The sequence below is a fragment of the Episyrphus balteatus genome, chromosome 1 (genome assembly GCF_945859705.1).
Source record: "Episyrphus balteatus chromosome 1, idEpiBalt1.1, whole genome shotgun sequence".
Taxonomy (NCBI): Eukaryota; Metazoa; Arthropoda; class Insecta; order Diptera; family Syrphidae; genus Episyrphus; species Episyrphus balteatus.
Window position 1 is genome coordinate 4988742 of NC_079134.1, and position 17261 is coordinate 5006002.

General features: G+C 29.5%; 1 protein-coding gene across 1 annotated transcript; it reads left to right on the forward strand.

Annotated features, from left to right (window-relative positions):
• The first annotated feature begins 530 nt into the window (after positions 1–530).
• Positions 531–14133, forward strand: LOC129906100 (short-chain dehydrogenase/reductase family 16C member 6). Its single transcript, XM_055981736.1, has 6 exons — positions 531–1225; positions 1610–1699; positions 12725–12878; positions 13000–13154; positions 13264–13624; positions 13694–14133. The coding sequence occupies exons 2-6, from the start codon at positions 1677–1679 to the stop codon at positions 13949–13951; spliced, it is 951 nt and encodes a 316-aa protein (XP_055837711.1). The 5' UTR covers positions 531–1225; positions 1610–1676; the 3' UTR covers positions 13952–14133.
• Positions 14134–17261: the final 3128 nt, after the last annotated feature.

Sequence of the window (17261 nt, forward strand, 5' to 3'; positions counted from 1 at the left end):
TTTATCCATTATTGTAGGTGTAAATCTTGAAATTAAAAACCCGTAAAATTTAAAACTTTTAACTTTTCTAAATACTTAACATTTTAATAAAAAAATCCAGATGTTTCGATTTAAAAATAAATCTTCTTCAACTCCCCAATCTTAAAATAGACTGCGACACTTAAAAAAATGACCTTGAATACCTACAAAACTACTCGAATTTTCTATGAATTAAATTTTTTGGGGGTCATAGCTCCGTTAGTAAACAATTTTGACGAGTTTATTTAACCAATTTTGCTCGAGATACCTACACATAAAAATTTGCATAATTTTGCATCCGAACTTGATTTAAACAAAATCAACCATTCAATATATTGGAATAAAAAAAAAAAAAAAAATTATACCTACATATTTCTCCCTCTTACTACAATAACTCCATCGAATTGAACATTCATTTGTTTGGAGCTATACCTGATAACAATTCCAAGACGAAGTTAAAGCTAACAAAGTGATTTGATGCCAGATCAGTTGTAAACAACCGCAGTTCACAATCGGACGTAGTGTGGCAACTTTTCGAATAAAAGCGTAAAGACAAACAAAAAAAGTATACATTATCACAGTTTAAGTACAAAAAATAAGAACATACAAAACAAAAAAAAAAAGATAAATAAACCTCCCACGTTATCTCAAAAATTGCGCTGTCTTGAGATTGAAACATTCAAACCAGAAACACAAGAACCATTCGACATTCGAGTGTTAAACATCTAAATTCATTTGTATCTGGCACTCGCATACGCATTCGCACTCGCATCAGTCAGCCAAGTTAATTAACTTTGCGTTGGAGCAACAGATACTCGTACTTAAATTGAGTTCGATTTTATAAGTAGTGCCTCTGAGCAACTTTAAACTTCCGCGGTTTTATATTTCGTCTTTTTTTAATTTTTTTTTTAATTTACAAAGCTATCAATTTGTGTTTTTCTTTTTGCACTCAACAAGTTTAATTCGCAATCTAACTTAAGTCTTATTAGAAAGATACAAACTTGTAAAGAAGAAAAAAAAAAAAAGATACAAAACTAGTTCTTGGATTTCCTCCACATAAAAATTATTTGTGTGCTTCGTGTATCTTTCTTAAAGCTAAAATATTTAGTTTATTTTTTTTGTAATTTTATTTGTGGTTTTCCTTTTTTTCCTTTCGGCGACGCGCCGGTGGTGACTCTTTGAGTCTTGAGCTCTATTAGTGCGGCAAGTAAGTTCGTTTTCGTTTGGTTTGGTTGCAAAATATATACTCGTTCAACATTCACATACAGTATCTATACAGGATTGTGGTTATTGCATTTTTTTTGCACATAAATACGATTGGTTCGGTTGTTTGTTGCATTATTCAAAGTGACGTAACATTGCAGCTAGATATATATTTTTTTTGTAATTTTTTATTTTTAGTCTAATCTTATAGACTATACAGAGAGTCGTCAATGTACACTGACTGAGTATAGAGTAAAAGTGAAATCGAAAGTGACGCATTCAACGACAACCAAACGGCGGCGTCTTTTGTCGGATATTAAATTTAACGTTACTTCCTACTTCTATATTTAAAGTTTTTTTTTTTTTTTTTTTAATTTTTTTATTATAGAATTTGTTGAGTGTATTGCAACATAGTAATTATATTCTTAATTTTGATTGTGAAGAAGTAATTCAAAATGATTGAAACAGAAATTATAGAGTGAGTATTGATTTTTGTCTGTTCTTTTCACATACCTATACCTATAAGTTTGACATTATTTATTGGTAGGTACCTATTACACTGGTTTACAAAATTAAACTTTTTTTTTGTTGCCGGAACAAAAATATACTTTTCTGAAGGTTTTCGGTGTGCTGAACTTGAATCCGAAGTCAAAAAAATTCTAGCAGCTCCCGTTTTTGAGATATTACCGTTAGAAAGTGCAGCACTTCGGACCTTATTCTTTTATATAAGGAAAATTGTTTGAGCATATTTAGTAACGGTTTTTATAAGAACTATTTACCACATTTTTAAATCTGTTTAAATCTCTCCGATATCTTTTTTACTTCCCGAGATATCCTCAGTTGTTTGATATTTTTAAAAATTTTATAATGTCATTATCTTCTTTATGATATATGAAGCCAAACCCACTGACTTCAGTTTAAGATATCTCGGGCAATACATAAGATATTGAAAAGATTTAAACAGGTATCGAAAGATGGGAAATAGTTCTTATAGAAACCGTTACTAAATATGCTCAAACAATTTTCCTTATACAATAGAATAAGGTCCGAAAAACTCAAAAAAACGTTTTTTTGCATTTTCTAACGGTAATATCTCAAAAACGAGAGCTGCTAGAATTTTTTTGACTTCGGATTCGAGTTCAGCACACCAAAAACCTTCAGAAAAGTATATTTTTGTTCCGGCAACAGAACCCTTGTTAACCAGTGTTATCTAAGAATTTATTAAAGACTTTCCTTGAACTTTATTGTTCCTTGAGATCTAAGTGAGCTTAAAACAGAATTTACATAAATTAGAAAAAAGTAAAGGTCCAGGGATTGATTCCTGAGGAACACCAGCTTCTGACCAGGGCAATACTTCATTCATTTCACATGCATACAAAAAAGTAAATGCTTTTACTTAAAAAATTGTAAAGTATGAACTTTTTCTGTCCACATTTTGAAAGTAGTTTATACATACATATTTATTCCTTAACAGAAGTATTTACTTTTTTGTATGCAATTTTTTTTAACCTAAAGAAATAAGTGTAATTTATGAAAATAATTTGATCTTCGTCGGCCTTAGGTCAAATTATTTTAATAAAGAAATGTAACGGGATAGAAGAATTTGTCCAAGTCCATACACAATATTTTTTGTACTTATATTAACTGTACCTTTAATTAAATTGTGCTTTTTTTATTTATAATTTTTTACTTATTGACTAAATGGATTAAAACAAAAAGAATAAATTCTAATATTAAAATGTCTAAAAATATTAAAATGTCTAAAAAGTATTAAAATTCTCAGTTTTGTATTTTTTTTTAAATATTAGCGCAAAATTGTAAACGTTTTAGTTAAATGCTAAAGCCATTTTAGTAATTTACTTAGTCAAAAGCAGACTGATTTTTAACATAGTAAATTACTAAAATGGCTTAAGCATTTTACGATTTAAATTGTTTAAAATTTTGCGCCATTAATTTTTTTTATTCTGAAAAATCATTTTTTTGAAAACAGGGGTCGAACTACGGCATACGTTCGTTAACGTATGGTTGCTATGTATCCCTATCTATTTCTATTGATTAAAAAGAGAGACCAATAGTCAAAACGTTAACGTATGTATGATCGAAATCGTGTGCGGTGATTCGACTCCAGGTTGATATATTTTTTGAAGTTTTGTTTTAATGTACCTATTGAATAATAATTTCTTCAGGTAAGAATACCAATTTTTTTTTTTTGAAAAAAAAATTGAAGACTTTTTTTAAAGAACAATAAAAAAATACTTAAAATTCTTCGTTATAAAAGAAATTAAATAGCATTATCTGTTTGGGAGATTAAGAAAATTTTAAAAGTCGTTTTTTTTTTTAAATTTTAAAAGCGATATTTAATCTTTGTTTACACTTCTTAAAAAAATAGAGATTAAATTAAGTTAAAATTTTTGTTTTATTTTTTAAGTTAAAACTTTTGTTAAATTAACATTCTTTCGATTTTGTAAAAACTGTACCTAAGAGCAGACAGCAGCGCCCTGAAAAAAACAAACGAAAACAAAGGCTCTCATTCCAAAAATAAACAGAAAAAAACAAAATATCTCTTCATTGAAAAAATATGAACCACATTTTTTTGGATTCTCAATAATGTTATCATCGATGTGTCAGTATTTATTTATGTTGACTTATTTAGCGAATGCTTAAATTGTAAAGTAGCTATAATAGAAAAAAGTAATTTTTAAAAGTATCCTCATAGAATAGTTCATATTTGAAATTAAGAAGCCTCAACAGGGGGTTTCAAATTTACTAAAATGACATTGCATTATTCTTCTATTATATTGTTAGTAATTCTGACCAGAAAAACGTCAGCAAAAACAAAAATATACGCGTATAACTTACACTCCACCTTGTACTAATAAAATGCAAATAAAACGATCGTTAACACGTATAAATAAAGGTTAGATAGTTGCCGGCCGTTTGTAGGTACATATGTATGTATATATTTTCCACAAATGCCGACGAAGGCTGTAAAGCACACCTTTTAGTAAATCGAAGTAGACAACAAACAAATAACAAAACAATTATTTTTATTCAAGCTCAAGACGGAGTGTCTTAGAACCAACACCTACCAACACATGCATTTCAAATACAGAAAAAAAAATAATACGCAAAAAAACTGAAATTTATATTCAATACAATGTATAATGGGATTGGTATTTGCAAGCAAATAAGCTAGCTTTAAATTGCACTTCTAAGAGCGTTTTAGTTTTTAGTTGAATCTGTTCTGTTCTCTTGTCATGGAAATATTTTGGGTTTATTTCTTGCTAAAGTGAAGATTTAGAATACAAATGAGCAAGAAATTTTTATTTTTTTTAAAGATTTAATTAAAAATTGTTTAACATTTGTCTGACAGAAATAAAAAATGATGTTAACTGCTGAATAACGAATCAACAAATTTTATGTTAATTTAATTTGATACAATTTTGAACTCCAATTGAATACCAATTTTTAACAATTCGAATAAATAATTTGATAATAAACCACATTCAACTGTGAGACATATCCGGCTTTTGTCAAACAGCCAAAACTTGTGAGTTTTGTTGTTTAAGTGAGTTGTCGTAAAATTAGTTTTTGACATACATATTGGAAGCCAGAAATTGAGAACTGTTATTACTTACCTATAAAGTTTGAATTGGTCCATTTTTGAATTAAAGGTTATTTTTTGAATTGTTATAACCACAAAGCCCAAAGATCTATAGATAGTTCTTTAGCTAAATGACTCCTATAACTACTGCTAACAAAATTTCACAACAAATACCCTGTTTTGACTAAAACTAGTGGAAGAAATTCAATTAAGCCTTAAGACACTGCCAGTGCATTAACATTAATTGCATTGATGAACCTTTAATCATTTTAATTTAACAATTTATATGCTCTTTATAGTAATCGACCGTAAGTTAATATAAAACATTTCCTCGTTTTATCTTAATGGGTATTTTACTGCCAACAATTTATTATTAGTCAACAAAACAATAAGGTAAGCCCGATTTATTGCAAATGGGTAGTTTAATATAAACTGAAAAATTTATGAGTAAAAGATGATTCACATAAAATTGAATAATTTATATAAATTTAGGTTATGTTGAGAAAAGAAACGTTTACTATGAATTTTTTAGAAATTTTGGAATAACTCCAGAGCACATATTAAAAAAATTAGTTATATACTTCATGTATTGTACAACAGTCGGAAAAAGTATTTTGACAAAATGAACATTTTTCTAACTGATGAGAATAATCTGTAACGGTTAAACATAAAATAAGGAAGTTGACGGTTATTTATTAAGTATATTATGGTGAATCTCATGATGGTCAATGTCAGTCATATAGTTGGTATTATGCTTCGAGGCTGCATTTTTTGTATAAAAAGTACTAATTTTTGAGGGAAAAAAGTATTTTGACAAACGTTCTTTTTCAACGATGGTAAGGTAAGGTAATGCATTTTACGTGTTTCAAGCACGTATACAACTGACAGACTTGATAAGGCCCCGATTTGTAAAAAATTGGGAAAAACGGCGGAACTTAACATTGAAATTAGTGCATCTTCTGTTGCAAGTCATAATTTCTGTGTGTCTGTTAAAAAATCTGTGGAGAACTGAATTTATCGCGGGAAACTAAAATTTACCAAATATACAAACACAAAAATATAATTATACTATTCAAAATTTACCTCAAATGGACAAAAAATGAAAAAAAATGCACTTAAAAAAATTGAAGCATTTTGAAGAATTCACTTTATCGCGGATTGACTCCAAAAAGTCTGAATTTGAAAATGCCATTCTTTCATCAAAAACTTTGTTAGCAAAAGTACCCTTTGCATTGAGCTCGAAGAAGACAATTTTACCATGTTTATGGGAAGATAATACAGTACTAACCTCATAAAACAAAAATTGAAAAAAAATTGAATTCCTTGAATTTAAAACCTTTAGAAAAGTTTCTTATTCTTCTTATTGAAAAAAATTTAATTGTGTTGACCAGTATATTATCATTGTAACCAACCAAAATATTGAATTCGTCAGGCTATAACTAAAAATTTAGAGTTGTACTAAAGTTATTACAAGAACTTTTTCGAACCTAAACCGAGAAAAAAATTAATATTCACGGTCATCTCCGAAAATGTTTACATTTTTTCGTCAATAACACATTTTTAATAAAGAAATATATAAAAAAAAAATATTATATACAAAATTAGAAAATACGTTTTTTTAAAAAACAGGACAAAAAAATCCATTGTATAATAAACAGAAGCCAAGAAAATCACAAAAACGCATTTTTCAAAATGGCGGCCAAACCACGCACTTTTGGGACAGATAACATTTTTTAATGTTTGTCTCAATGTGCTTCATTATCTGAAATATGAGATTCAAATCCTTTCCAAAAATTCTTAGATGATTCCGCCTGTAGTAAGACTGATTTATCGATATTACATTTTATCATCTTTCCCATCTTGAATATTAAGTCAATAAGTGGATGGTAGCACTTGATGCTTTAATTGCTTCATTTTAATGGTTCAATTTTACATAAACATCTGAAAAGAATGTTGAAAGATGTTGTTAAATAAATTATAATCGACTTGGGTCACTGTGGCGTATGTGTAATTTTTTTTCATTTTTCAAAGTTAGGTGTTGAATATTTTTTTCTTTGTTAATAATTGTTTGTTAATTAGGTACCTATTTTAAAATAAATAATTTATCAGTCTTCTGCTTATTAAAGCGAAAAATTAAAAATAGCTTCTTTCATAATAGATTACTGATTTATTTTGGTGCGTGGTTTTGCGTAAGAATTTTTCAAATACACTTTTCGACACATCTATCGCATTTTGTTGCAAGATATCTTTATTCCATATCAGCAATTTTGATAGTATTTTTCTTTTGTTATACTCTTTTTTACCATTTTATTGCATATTTGTAATACAATTTGCTTCTGTAATATTAAGTTAGAAGAAATACTTAAACACAACCAAGTAAAATGGAAGACATGAACACTTCATATAAATCTGAATTGATTACAATAAATTTTCAACAAAACAATTAAAAAAAACATAAATAGTCGGACAAAAGAAAAACTAGTAAAGTATTCCTACGTCTTCACTGTACAACGAAAAAAACATAACAAAGGTATAATGGCCTGACCCACGTGAACTGAAATTGCAAGAAAATTAATTGGTTTAACCAACTACTGACTTTTATAAAGTTCCTTGATCTTTGAAATACTAACCTGCCGGCCGGCTAAGTGCCATAATTGCTTGCAAAATGTGTATATACGCAATTAAGATTATGTACTCATTAACAACTTATATGATATGTATTAGCTAATCTTTTACACATCATCAAATGTTTGCATAAAATGCATGCATTAGTTGTTGACACTAAGAAGACATACAATTTGTTTTTTTTGTAGACTTGGTTAACTAAAGAAGCTTTTTGTTGTGGATCTTCAACAGAAAAATTATTATACTCGAAGAAATGCAATTATCACGTAGATGTTATTTATTCATGGTAAATATTTAACGAACTAAAGAAGAAGGTCGTTCGAATATAATGCAAGTTCAGTTTGCCGCGGCCGGCGATGATGGTAACGATGTTCACACGTGATAAATTTTAACAAAAAGCTACTGAAAATTAAATTAACAATCATGAATGCGTGAACAAAACTGACCAATAGTTTGATTATCAACATTGCAATCTATTTTCAATGTCAGTTTATGTCAATTACTTGTTCAATTGAACTTTGTATGACCAACAATCGTATTGACGTAAACGGAAGTTTTAAAATTTTTCGGGCCGGTTAACTACCAATGATTATGTCCATTTTAAACTGCGTGAACATTAAGATAATTACAATGTACGAGTACATACAGTATCAGGGTGAAATGTGTTAGGAATATTAATGGATTGCACGTTCTTCGAGAAGGACAACAATAAATATTTAAAACTAAGCCGGCATTTGACTTTTTTTGTTTGTTTTAGTATTAATAGAGGTTAATCTTTATAAAGGTTTTTGAACCGGCATTTTAAAATCCGTTGGGAGGTTATTTGAAAAGAGTCTATTGATTTTTTTGAACGGAAATAGAAGATAACAATTATCAGTTTTTGGACTCTACTAGTTATTTTAATGGTAAATGCAAAATTTTGAAGGTTAAGCAAGTATTTAAAATTTGTTGAACTGGTTTTAGAAATAAGACTTTAGACTCTGATAGGTGTTTGGAACTTTATCGAGACCAAGCTCAACAGAATAAAGCATAACAACTGCATTTTTCCAAAAAAATCTTGCTTAACTTCAATAAATTAGGGTTGCCATATGTCCGGGTTTTTAAATCTTTATAAAAGTTAATATTTAGTTTAAAAGTTTAAAAAGTTTATATTAAGTTAAAAACTGTATTTATGATGGTTTTCTGAATTTTTTTGTGACTAAGTTAAGGGCTACAAAATTAACACTGAAAGAAAACTATTGAAATGGTTCTGGAATTTACAGAATATTTTAACATGTAAACATTTTTTAAGTGAAAAGATTTACTTTCCCAATTTTACGGGAACAAAGGGATTCAAATTTTTATCTTAAAAAAGTCTAAAGAGTCCTTTTTTTTATGTCTCATTCGATTGATTTAGAGAAATTTTTTGAAAATTCCGAATTTTTATACTAGGGGTACCCCTTGGATAAATTTTGAAAATCTTAGAAAAATAAATTTGTAATATTTTTAGCTGACTGCATACTTCACTGTTTCGGGAAAATGATCCGAAAAAATTTGCTTGCGAATGTATGTCGATTGAAATTAATTCAGCAACCCGAACTCGAACTCCTACATACTTTTGGTTTTCAGTTATGAATAGAGTCTTAAGATTCGGTGTTGTTTTTTAAAAAATTATGCATTCATTTTGTCCAAGATTTGTACTCTTTTTTACAAACTTCAAAAAAGGAGGAGGTATTCAATTCGCCTGTATTTCTTTTTTTTTTTTTTATGTTTGTTACCTCATAACTTTAGACTGAGTGAACCAATTTTGATAATTTTTTTGTATTGGAAAGCTGGGGGCTGCAATGTGGTCCCATTTCAATTTCGTTCAGTTAAAGCCATAGGAACTATTAGAAAAAACATAAAAACAAGTTTTGATCCATGGAAGACCTTATTTGTCCGGGAAAGTCGGTGATTTTGCATCTCTATTTCTAGTTTCTTCAAAGTATATCTGGCAATGATTTGACCAATGTTCATACCCAATGAACTTTTTGTCTATTTGACAACGGTATTCATTAATTAAATTTATCGATTGATTTCTGTCATTTGCTAAGGATACGTTATTCAAACGTAGTTTTTTTTGAAAAGCTGTTGGTTAAAAGAGGTTTAAACGTAAACACACTTTTAATTCGACCAAGCTTATTTTGGAAGCTCTATTACTGTGGTGATCACAGATTGAAAAAGCCTGCTCTTGTGCTTATAGTTTTTTTTACTGGAGCCATTTGACAGTTTTAACACATTTTGGTTGGAATTTATTCCAATAACATACCATACAAATAACACAAAGCCTAAAGTACCTATTTTGAATTTTAAAGTACATAGTGCGCTCTTATTGATAAAATAAATGACGCACATTTAACACATTAAGTCTCACTCATTAACTTAAGATCTATACACTTATTGACAATTTAGAAACAGTTGATATTTATAATGCAAATACAATTGATTTAATACAATGAAAGTCAAAATTAGAACAAAACAAATAAACTACTTTGTAAATGGTTTAGAAATCTACCTGCAAATGAATCATGCATTTAATGAAATAATTTCTTAAGCTATTTAATTAATTAAACCTTCAATCATCTTATTTTAACGTCCGAAATGCCTATTTCAAGTCATTCCAATATCAAATGGCCTTCATGTAGCTAATTGTTAATAAAGAAAAAAAATTGATAAGTGATAATTTAGTATAAAACAGTTTATAGAGAAGATTTAAAAGGCTTAATAATTTATTTATGCACTATTCTATAACTACAAGGTCCGATCTTTTTTCCCTTTATTTTTTGTTTTAGATTAGTCTTGTTTATTTTAAACTTTTTTGAGTTTCTAAGTTCTGTAAAAAAAATTAACTTGTAAAATTATTTCAAATTAAAACTCCTTTTTGTTCAATTTACTCTGTTAAATTAATGATTTAGATATTTTGGCATTTTTAAAGAATAAAGTGATTGTGCATTTTATAAAAACAAAAAAACAAGCCAATTATTAATAATTCCTTACTGAAGTAGCAGTTATTTGTATTGTTACAAAAAAAAAAAACAGGTTAATTATTTTGATTTGATATTTGCGGTTTTACCTTAACTTAGCAAATCTTATAAAATTATTTGACATCAAATATTATTGATAAATTGATCGTAAAAAAAAAGAAAGTGGGATAAGAGATAAATTTAAGAGGTTTTAAACATTTTCATGAGATGTCTGGTCTGGGTTAACAAATATGGTTTTATGCCAAATTTTAAAATTTTAATTTACCTAATGAATGACCTTGAAATTGAGTTTAACAGGAATTCATTTTTTATTTGCAATATGTATACATTTTTTTGACTAAACAACGTGGTTTTTGTCTTGTTATATTTTTACTTGCGATATAAGTAGGACTTGTAGGACAAGTTTAGGATTCATTAACTAGATCGAACCCGATATAACAATAAAACATGACATTAGGATAATAGATAAGGCGGAAGAAGTGGGTCCAGCAATTCTGTTTATATTAGCGATTTTGCGGATGTGGATTTGTTCACATCCGCGGATGCGAATGCGAATTTTTGAAAGTTAAAATCTGCAGATGCGGATGTTTAATATCTTTAATAAATAGTCGGTTTGGTAAAATATATTTTAGTTTGAAGGCAATTGCGTAGCACAGCAAACTTTTTTTTTCGATCGCTCAAATTTTTTGTTCGGCCAATACTTAATCGTTGTAGTGTGAGCATTTTCATACATTTTCATACTGGGTTAAGAGGCCGACTTTACTGACGGCCGATGGAAAATAGTAGTTTGTAGGGTTTTGGAAGATTCCCTCGAAGGTAAATTTAATTTTTAAATTTAAATTTTTTTTTATGTATCGACTAATATTTTCTTTTTAATGGCATACCAATTTTTTTTTTCACAAAAATTAAAATAATTTTTTTTAAATAAAAAAACTATGTTTAAAAAAAACCATGATTAAAAAATGTTTTCTAGAAAATTTTACTGTACGTAAAAGAAACTACTATTACTATTAATATTTTAAAAAATTATTTTTTTCAAAATTTTATTTTTGGTTTATATTTAAATTATATAAATGCTTCTTCACAAAAAGTTTCGTTGAAATCGAATAAGCAGTTTCGGAGATAATCGGATTCGAAAAAAACGGTACCGTTAACCCTCTGTCGGCACACGGGTGCGAATGGCAGGACAAAAATAAAAAAATTACGATTTTTCAAAAAAGTGGTCACAAAAAAGTCTCTTTATAAGGGTGAAAATATTTTTTCTCGGAATTGTGAATACAATATTCGAATTCCTCGGAATATTCTACATCAATTTCATACTTGATTCTCTATAAAATATTTTGACCGAAAAAAGTTCTAGCGGCATGAAACCAAATTCGCACCCGTGTGCCTATCACGTAACAAAAAAGAGGTGTGCCTACAGAGGGTTAATAATGATTTAAAAAAAAAAAAATTTTTCATTGTCTTAAAACTAACATTTGAATTTTTTTAACAAAATCGTTGGAGCCGTTGTCGAGATATTTCAATTTTACTAAAATCGGTATATGACAAGTACCGTTATTTTTGGTCCAAAAAAATTAATTCGAAAAAAACCCCTGGAGAGTCGCCAAATAACGCTACATACCAAGCATATATATAGTACCTATATCGCAAGTAAAAATTGGAACGAATTCGCCTTTTGAAGGACGAATTTCCTCCACTGACGGGATTACTTGTTGTTAAAAACAACATTGATGAGAATATCAGCCGTTTTTTATTTTCCCCTTGATCCAGAATAAATCATCAATATATTGAAATTATTTAATTTACAGAGAGAGTCTTTCGCTTACTTTTAGGAGTTTTCATTAGTTTAAGCCGCATTACACCTCAAAAAGTTTTGTCAAAAGCTAAAATAGAAAAAAACGCCTCTTAGTTTTGAGTAAATGTGTCTGTTCTTTAGCTTTTAGCACTTTGATCTTTTGAATGAGTTTTTGCGCCCTGATTTACATAATATTAATTTTGAACAAACACTTTTTTAAAGTGTTAGAAACTAAGCATTTTAAAAGATTTCTCTAAAACACTTTAGCTTTCATTCGGGTACAAGCTTTAATTTAAATTGATCAAGAATTTGCATTTTATCGAATATTTGTGTTTGCTTAACATTTTTTGTTGCTCCTAGAATTGCTCTTAGAATGTACCTCTTTCCAAATTTAGCCATATTGTTTTTCAAATCAAATTAAAAAGCCAGTGGTTTCTAACAATTAATTTTTCCTTTCTTTCCTTTCATTTGCAGATCCCGACAAATCGGATCCCGTTTATACAATGTCCTTGTGGATCTGTTCGAATTCACAGTTCTATTGGTCCGAGTTCTTCTCGAAGTGTTCATTACTGGTGTGCAACACTTTACCCGAAAAGAACCAAAAGATGTGAGTGGAGAAATCATTGTGGTAAGTGGCGAGAGATATACACTAGATTCACTTCCAAATATAAAACAAAAGACCAATCTCATTCTTCAATATTCTAATCCTATATTGTGTCTTTTGATTTGCATATTCGACGAATTCCCAGATTACAGGAACTGGACATGGCATCGGTCGAGAACTGGCATTGCAATACACTGATCTAGGTGCAACAGTGGTCTGTGTGGACATCAATGAGAGTGGCAATCAACAGACAGTGTCCGATTGCAATCGTTTGCAACGAGGAACCGCCCAAGCATACACGTACGATTACTGTTTCAATAGCCATACAATCAATATAGAGTGTTGTTGTTGGGTTCCTTCATTCATATTCATTGAATTTTTCTCTCTCCTCAACCTCTCTCCAATACAGATGTGATGTGTCGAATCGAGAAAAGGTCCTTGAACTGGCTACTAAAATTAAAGTCCAAGTTGGCCCTGTAACAATGTTGGTTAACAATGCCGGTATAATGCCCACACGTCCCCTAGACAAGCAAACACCTGAAGAGATTCACAAAACCTTCAACATCAATGTGCTATCACATTTCTGGACTCTCGAAGCCTTCCTTCCCCACATGCGAGAACAAAATCGTGGACACATTGTGTGTATCTCATCGATTGCTGGAGTGATTGGACTTTCAAATTTGGTGCCATACTGTGCATCGAAATTCGCCGTTCGTGGTTTAATGGAGTCACTTCAGGAGGAGATCCGAGAAGGACCACACAAGAATTTGGTAACCCATTTTAGATGTTAAGCAATCGAAGCTCTGAAGCTCTCTTATGGCTTGTTATATGTTTTTCAGATTAAAACCACAACGATATATCCGTACATGACCAATACGGGATTGTGCAAGAATCCCAAAGTGAAGTTTCCAAAAATCCTGGGCTTGTTGGATCCTAAGCAAGTTGCTAGTGCAATTGTTGAGGCACAAAGAACTGATGTGGCCGAAGCGACAATTCCACGTGGATTGTTGTATTTGAATAATGTTTGCCGGAATTTGCCAAGGAGTTGTGCTGAGCTGCTTAAAGATTACGTTGACAGTGGTGTATATTCTGATTGATAAGGATCTTCGTAGTATTGTTTTGTATTTTAACCTTGTTAATTTGATTTGATTGTGTAAGTGATAGGTTTTAGGGAACTATAGATGCTTAAGTAAATCTTAAGTTTAACTTAGTTACGTTTTTAGAGTTTTAAGCTGATAAAATGTTTTTACAAGAAAATAGACTTATTATATAATAAATAAATACGAATTAAAACTTGCTTAATAAAAACAAAAGATGTTTTAAATAAATGGAAAAAATTCATATACAAAATTTTATCTATGATTCAGTATTATATTTTTTTACTAAAGCACTCGAAACTGAAATGTTGGATAGACGAAAACTTAAAGAGTGGTTTCCACTTAAAATCAAGTATAATTTCTTGACAGTTTTCAATAGTGCTGAGTTATGGTTGTTAAGCCTAGTGCATACTTGTGAAGCAAGTCGTGAAGTGAATTCATATAATTTTTGTTTGTATTCAATTTTAAAATTAATTTGTTTCGAAAAATATATAGGGAGAAAAGATTCACGAATGAAAGAGATTCCCGTACATTTTGCTTTTTTTCACCACGAAAGTTCACAGGAACGTTCACGGGTGACCAAAAAAAATGTATGGGTTCATAGAACCATATGAACAAAACTATACCTACATAAATAAATAAGAATTAAAATTAAGACACTCAGAATTCTAACACAGTCTAAAATTACACTGGTAAACAGAATTAATCTTTTTTTTTAACAGAAACCAAATTATACTTTTCTAATCCGAAGTCAGAAAAATTCTATTACATCACGTTTCTGAGATATTCTCGTTAGAAAATTGAAAAGGCCGCTTTTTACTAGTTTTCGGGGTTATAAAATAGCGTTTGGTTAATGTGTTAGAGCCAATTTTTCAATAGCCAGATAAACCCCAGTTATTCTTCTGATAGTGTAACTGACTGATTGAAAAATCAGGGCTTAGTAAAATTTGTAACGGTTTCTAAAAAAACTAGGTTTTTTCTTTCTAAATTCCTTTAAATCTTTTTAATATCTATTTTCTTTTTCGAGAAATCTTAAGTTGAAATCACGTGTCTGGGATACCTCGGGTGCTTTCATAATTGCATGGTTGCTTTGTTTACATGCGGTCATTTGCGATCAGACTAATGTCAGAAAAACTGTTTGCGCATGTATTTTACTTTGAATTTATGAACACTTTCTCTGATTTGGGTCTTTTGTCAAAATTTAAAAGTTTCAATTCAGCCTCTTCTTCAAAATAAACCAATTCCATCCTTTAAGAAAAAAAATCTTTTTTTTAAACATTTCTCCAAATGTTTACAAATTTATTATATTCAAGAAATTCGCGGCTATTTTTGTTATTTTGACTTGAATTTCGAATTTCCATTCAAAATTTTGATAGAATTGACAAATAAACTAAAGCTGTATCATTTTTTACGTCATGTTTCTTCTTTCTTCAAGTTTAAATGCATGGGAATTTTTTCATTTGCACATTTTCGCTGCAAATATTTGCGTTTTACATTTATGAACACCTGACATTTGTCATTTGCATTAATGAAAGCTTTGCATTCGTCAGACTTGCGCAACCATGCATTTATGAAAGCACCCCTCATGTTCGTTTACTTAATAACAAATCTCGAAAAGTTCTTTACCAATCGCTTTCAAACTTTGACATAACGTTTCATTTACATTCCTGACAAGTAAATTTTAAGTAAAGCTAGTAAATTTTAAGTATAAAACGTGATGTGATACACTTTTTTAACGAAACCTATAGAAAAGTATATCTTGGTTTCTGTAACAAAAACCTTGTTGACCAGTGTTATTGCCAATATTTTCCAAATCAAACTTTTTTTGTAGGTAACTTTCTTATAAAATGAACTTTATAAATATAGTTATAAGGCCTTTAGACATCCAACATGGATAGAAAAGTGAACTCGACTCACTTCTATTCTAAGCTCCTCATATACGAGTATCAAATAAGAGATACCTTTTACTTTTTTAAAGAATACTAGGTGTTGAAGAAAAGTGCCAGAGTTGTATAAGCAATTATTTTTTCGAATTAAAGTTAACATATTTGTTAAAAAAATTTTATAAATCGTCAAAAATTAAGTGGTTCGCTGTACAATTAAAAATTTTAATGCTAAACTAAACGATTTTTGAGTGTTATTTTCAGTATAAAAATTTTAAAAGTAACTTCGGAAACTTAAGGGGCTGGCCACCCTGGAAGACCGAAAAATTCACTTTTTTATTTTTAGATAATAAATCCAAAGCTATGGGCACAAATATTTTTATTTTAACTCAATATTAAAAAGGATTTCAAGAATAACATGGTAAAATTTTGTTTTAAAATGATAAAATTGGCGACGTTATAATAGTCACAACGGAGGGCCTACACACGAAACGCGCGGTCCTTGTCCCATCTGGTACTCGGTTATGGTTCATCTAAACAAAATAAAAATACAAAATCAAGTTATTTTAAAGTAGTGTGACTATAATGTAGCGTAGCCGTTTTCTTTTTGGACCTTTAGAAAAATTATGGTGAGCCGTCAAACATTTTTTTATCAATTTATACCAACATTTTTCAAGCAAAAACATTAATAGCTGTGTTTTATTTTCCTCGTGATCCAGATCAGATCATGAATTTATTTGCGAAACAATAACAAAACAAAATCCTACTATTGTTGTAAAACTAATAAAAACAATGATCTGATCTGGATCTAGAGGAAAATAAAACACAGCTAATATAATCAAAACTAATCCAGCTATCAAAAAGATCCTAGGAAGATATTATATTCAGAATATTAAGAATATTCAGTAAAAAATTGAAAGTAATCAGATGAGTAGTTTCTGAGATTTCGATGGTACCAGGTCAAAAAATTCAGTTTCGAGATAATCGCAAAAGAAAGTAAGTCAACTGACCGTAGTGGCTCAATCTTCCTTTCGAAAAATGCCCGTAAGGGTATAATTAAAAATAAATTCAGTTATGTTTGTATGTAGGTATAGCTGCTTAACTAAAAAATAGTCCAATATTTTAAAATATCCAAAATTTATTATGATGTATTTTCTTATCTTTCACATTAAATTATAAAATTAAACTATCACAACCAAATCTCAAAGTTAATTATGCCGAATTTCTTCGTAAATGTTTATTTTCCGTACCAATTCGCTTCGGACAGGAACACTCTGTATCGTCAGAATACTTTTTCCATTTGACAAAGTAAGTCTTGTATACTTTTGCATGAACAAAACTAGACTTTCTTTCTTTCAAACCAAATAATTTTCTTAACCACTGAAAACAAGAACAACTACGACTTCGTCCTTTCCTTTTAGCTTCTG

Excerpts from the sequence above, each read along its gene's own strand:
- LOC129906100 (XM_055981736.1), top strand. The coding sequence starts at position 1,677 with ATGATTGAAACAGAAATTATAGA. Across the intron at positions 13,155-13,263 it reads GGAACCGCCCAAGCATACAC|ATGTGATGTGTCGAATCGAG; the intron begins GTACGATTACTG and ends TCTCCAATACAG. Across the intron at positions 13,625-13,693 it reads AAGGACCACACAAGAATTTG|ATTAAAACCACAACGATATA; the intron begins GTAACCCATTTT and ends TATGTTTTTCAG.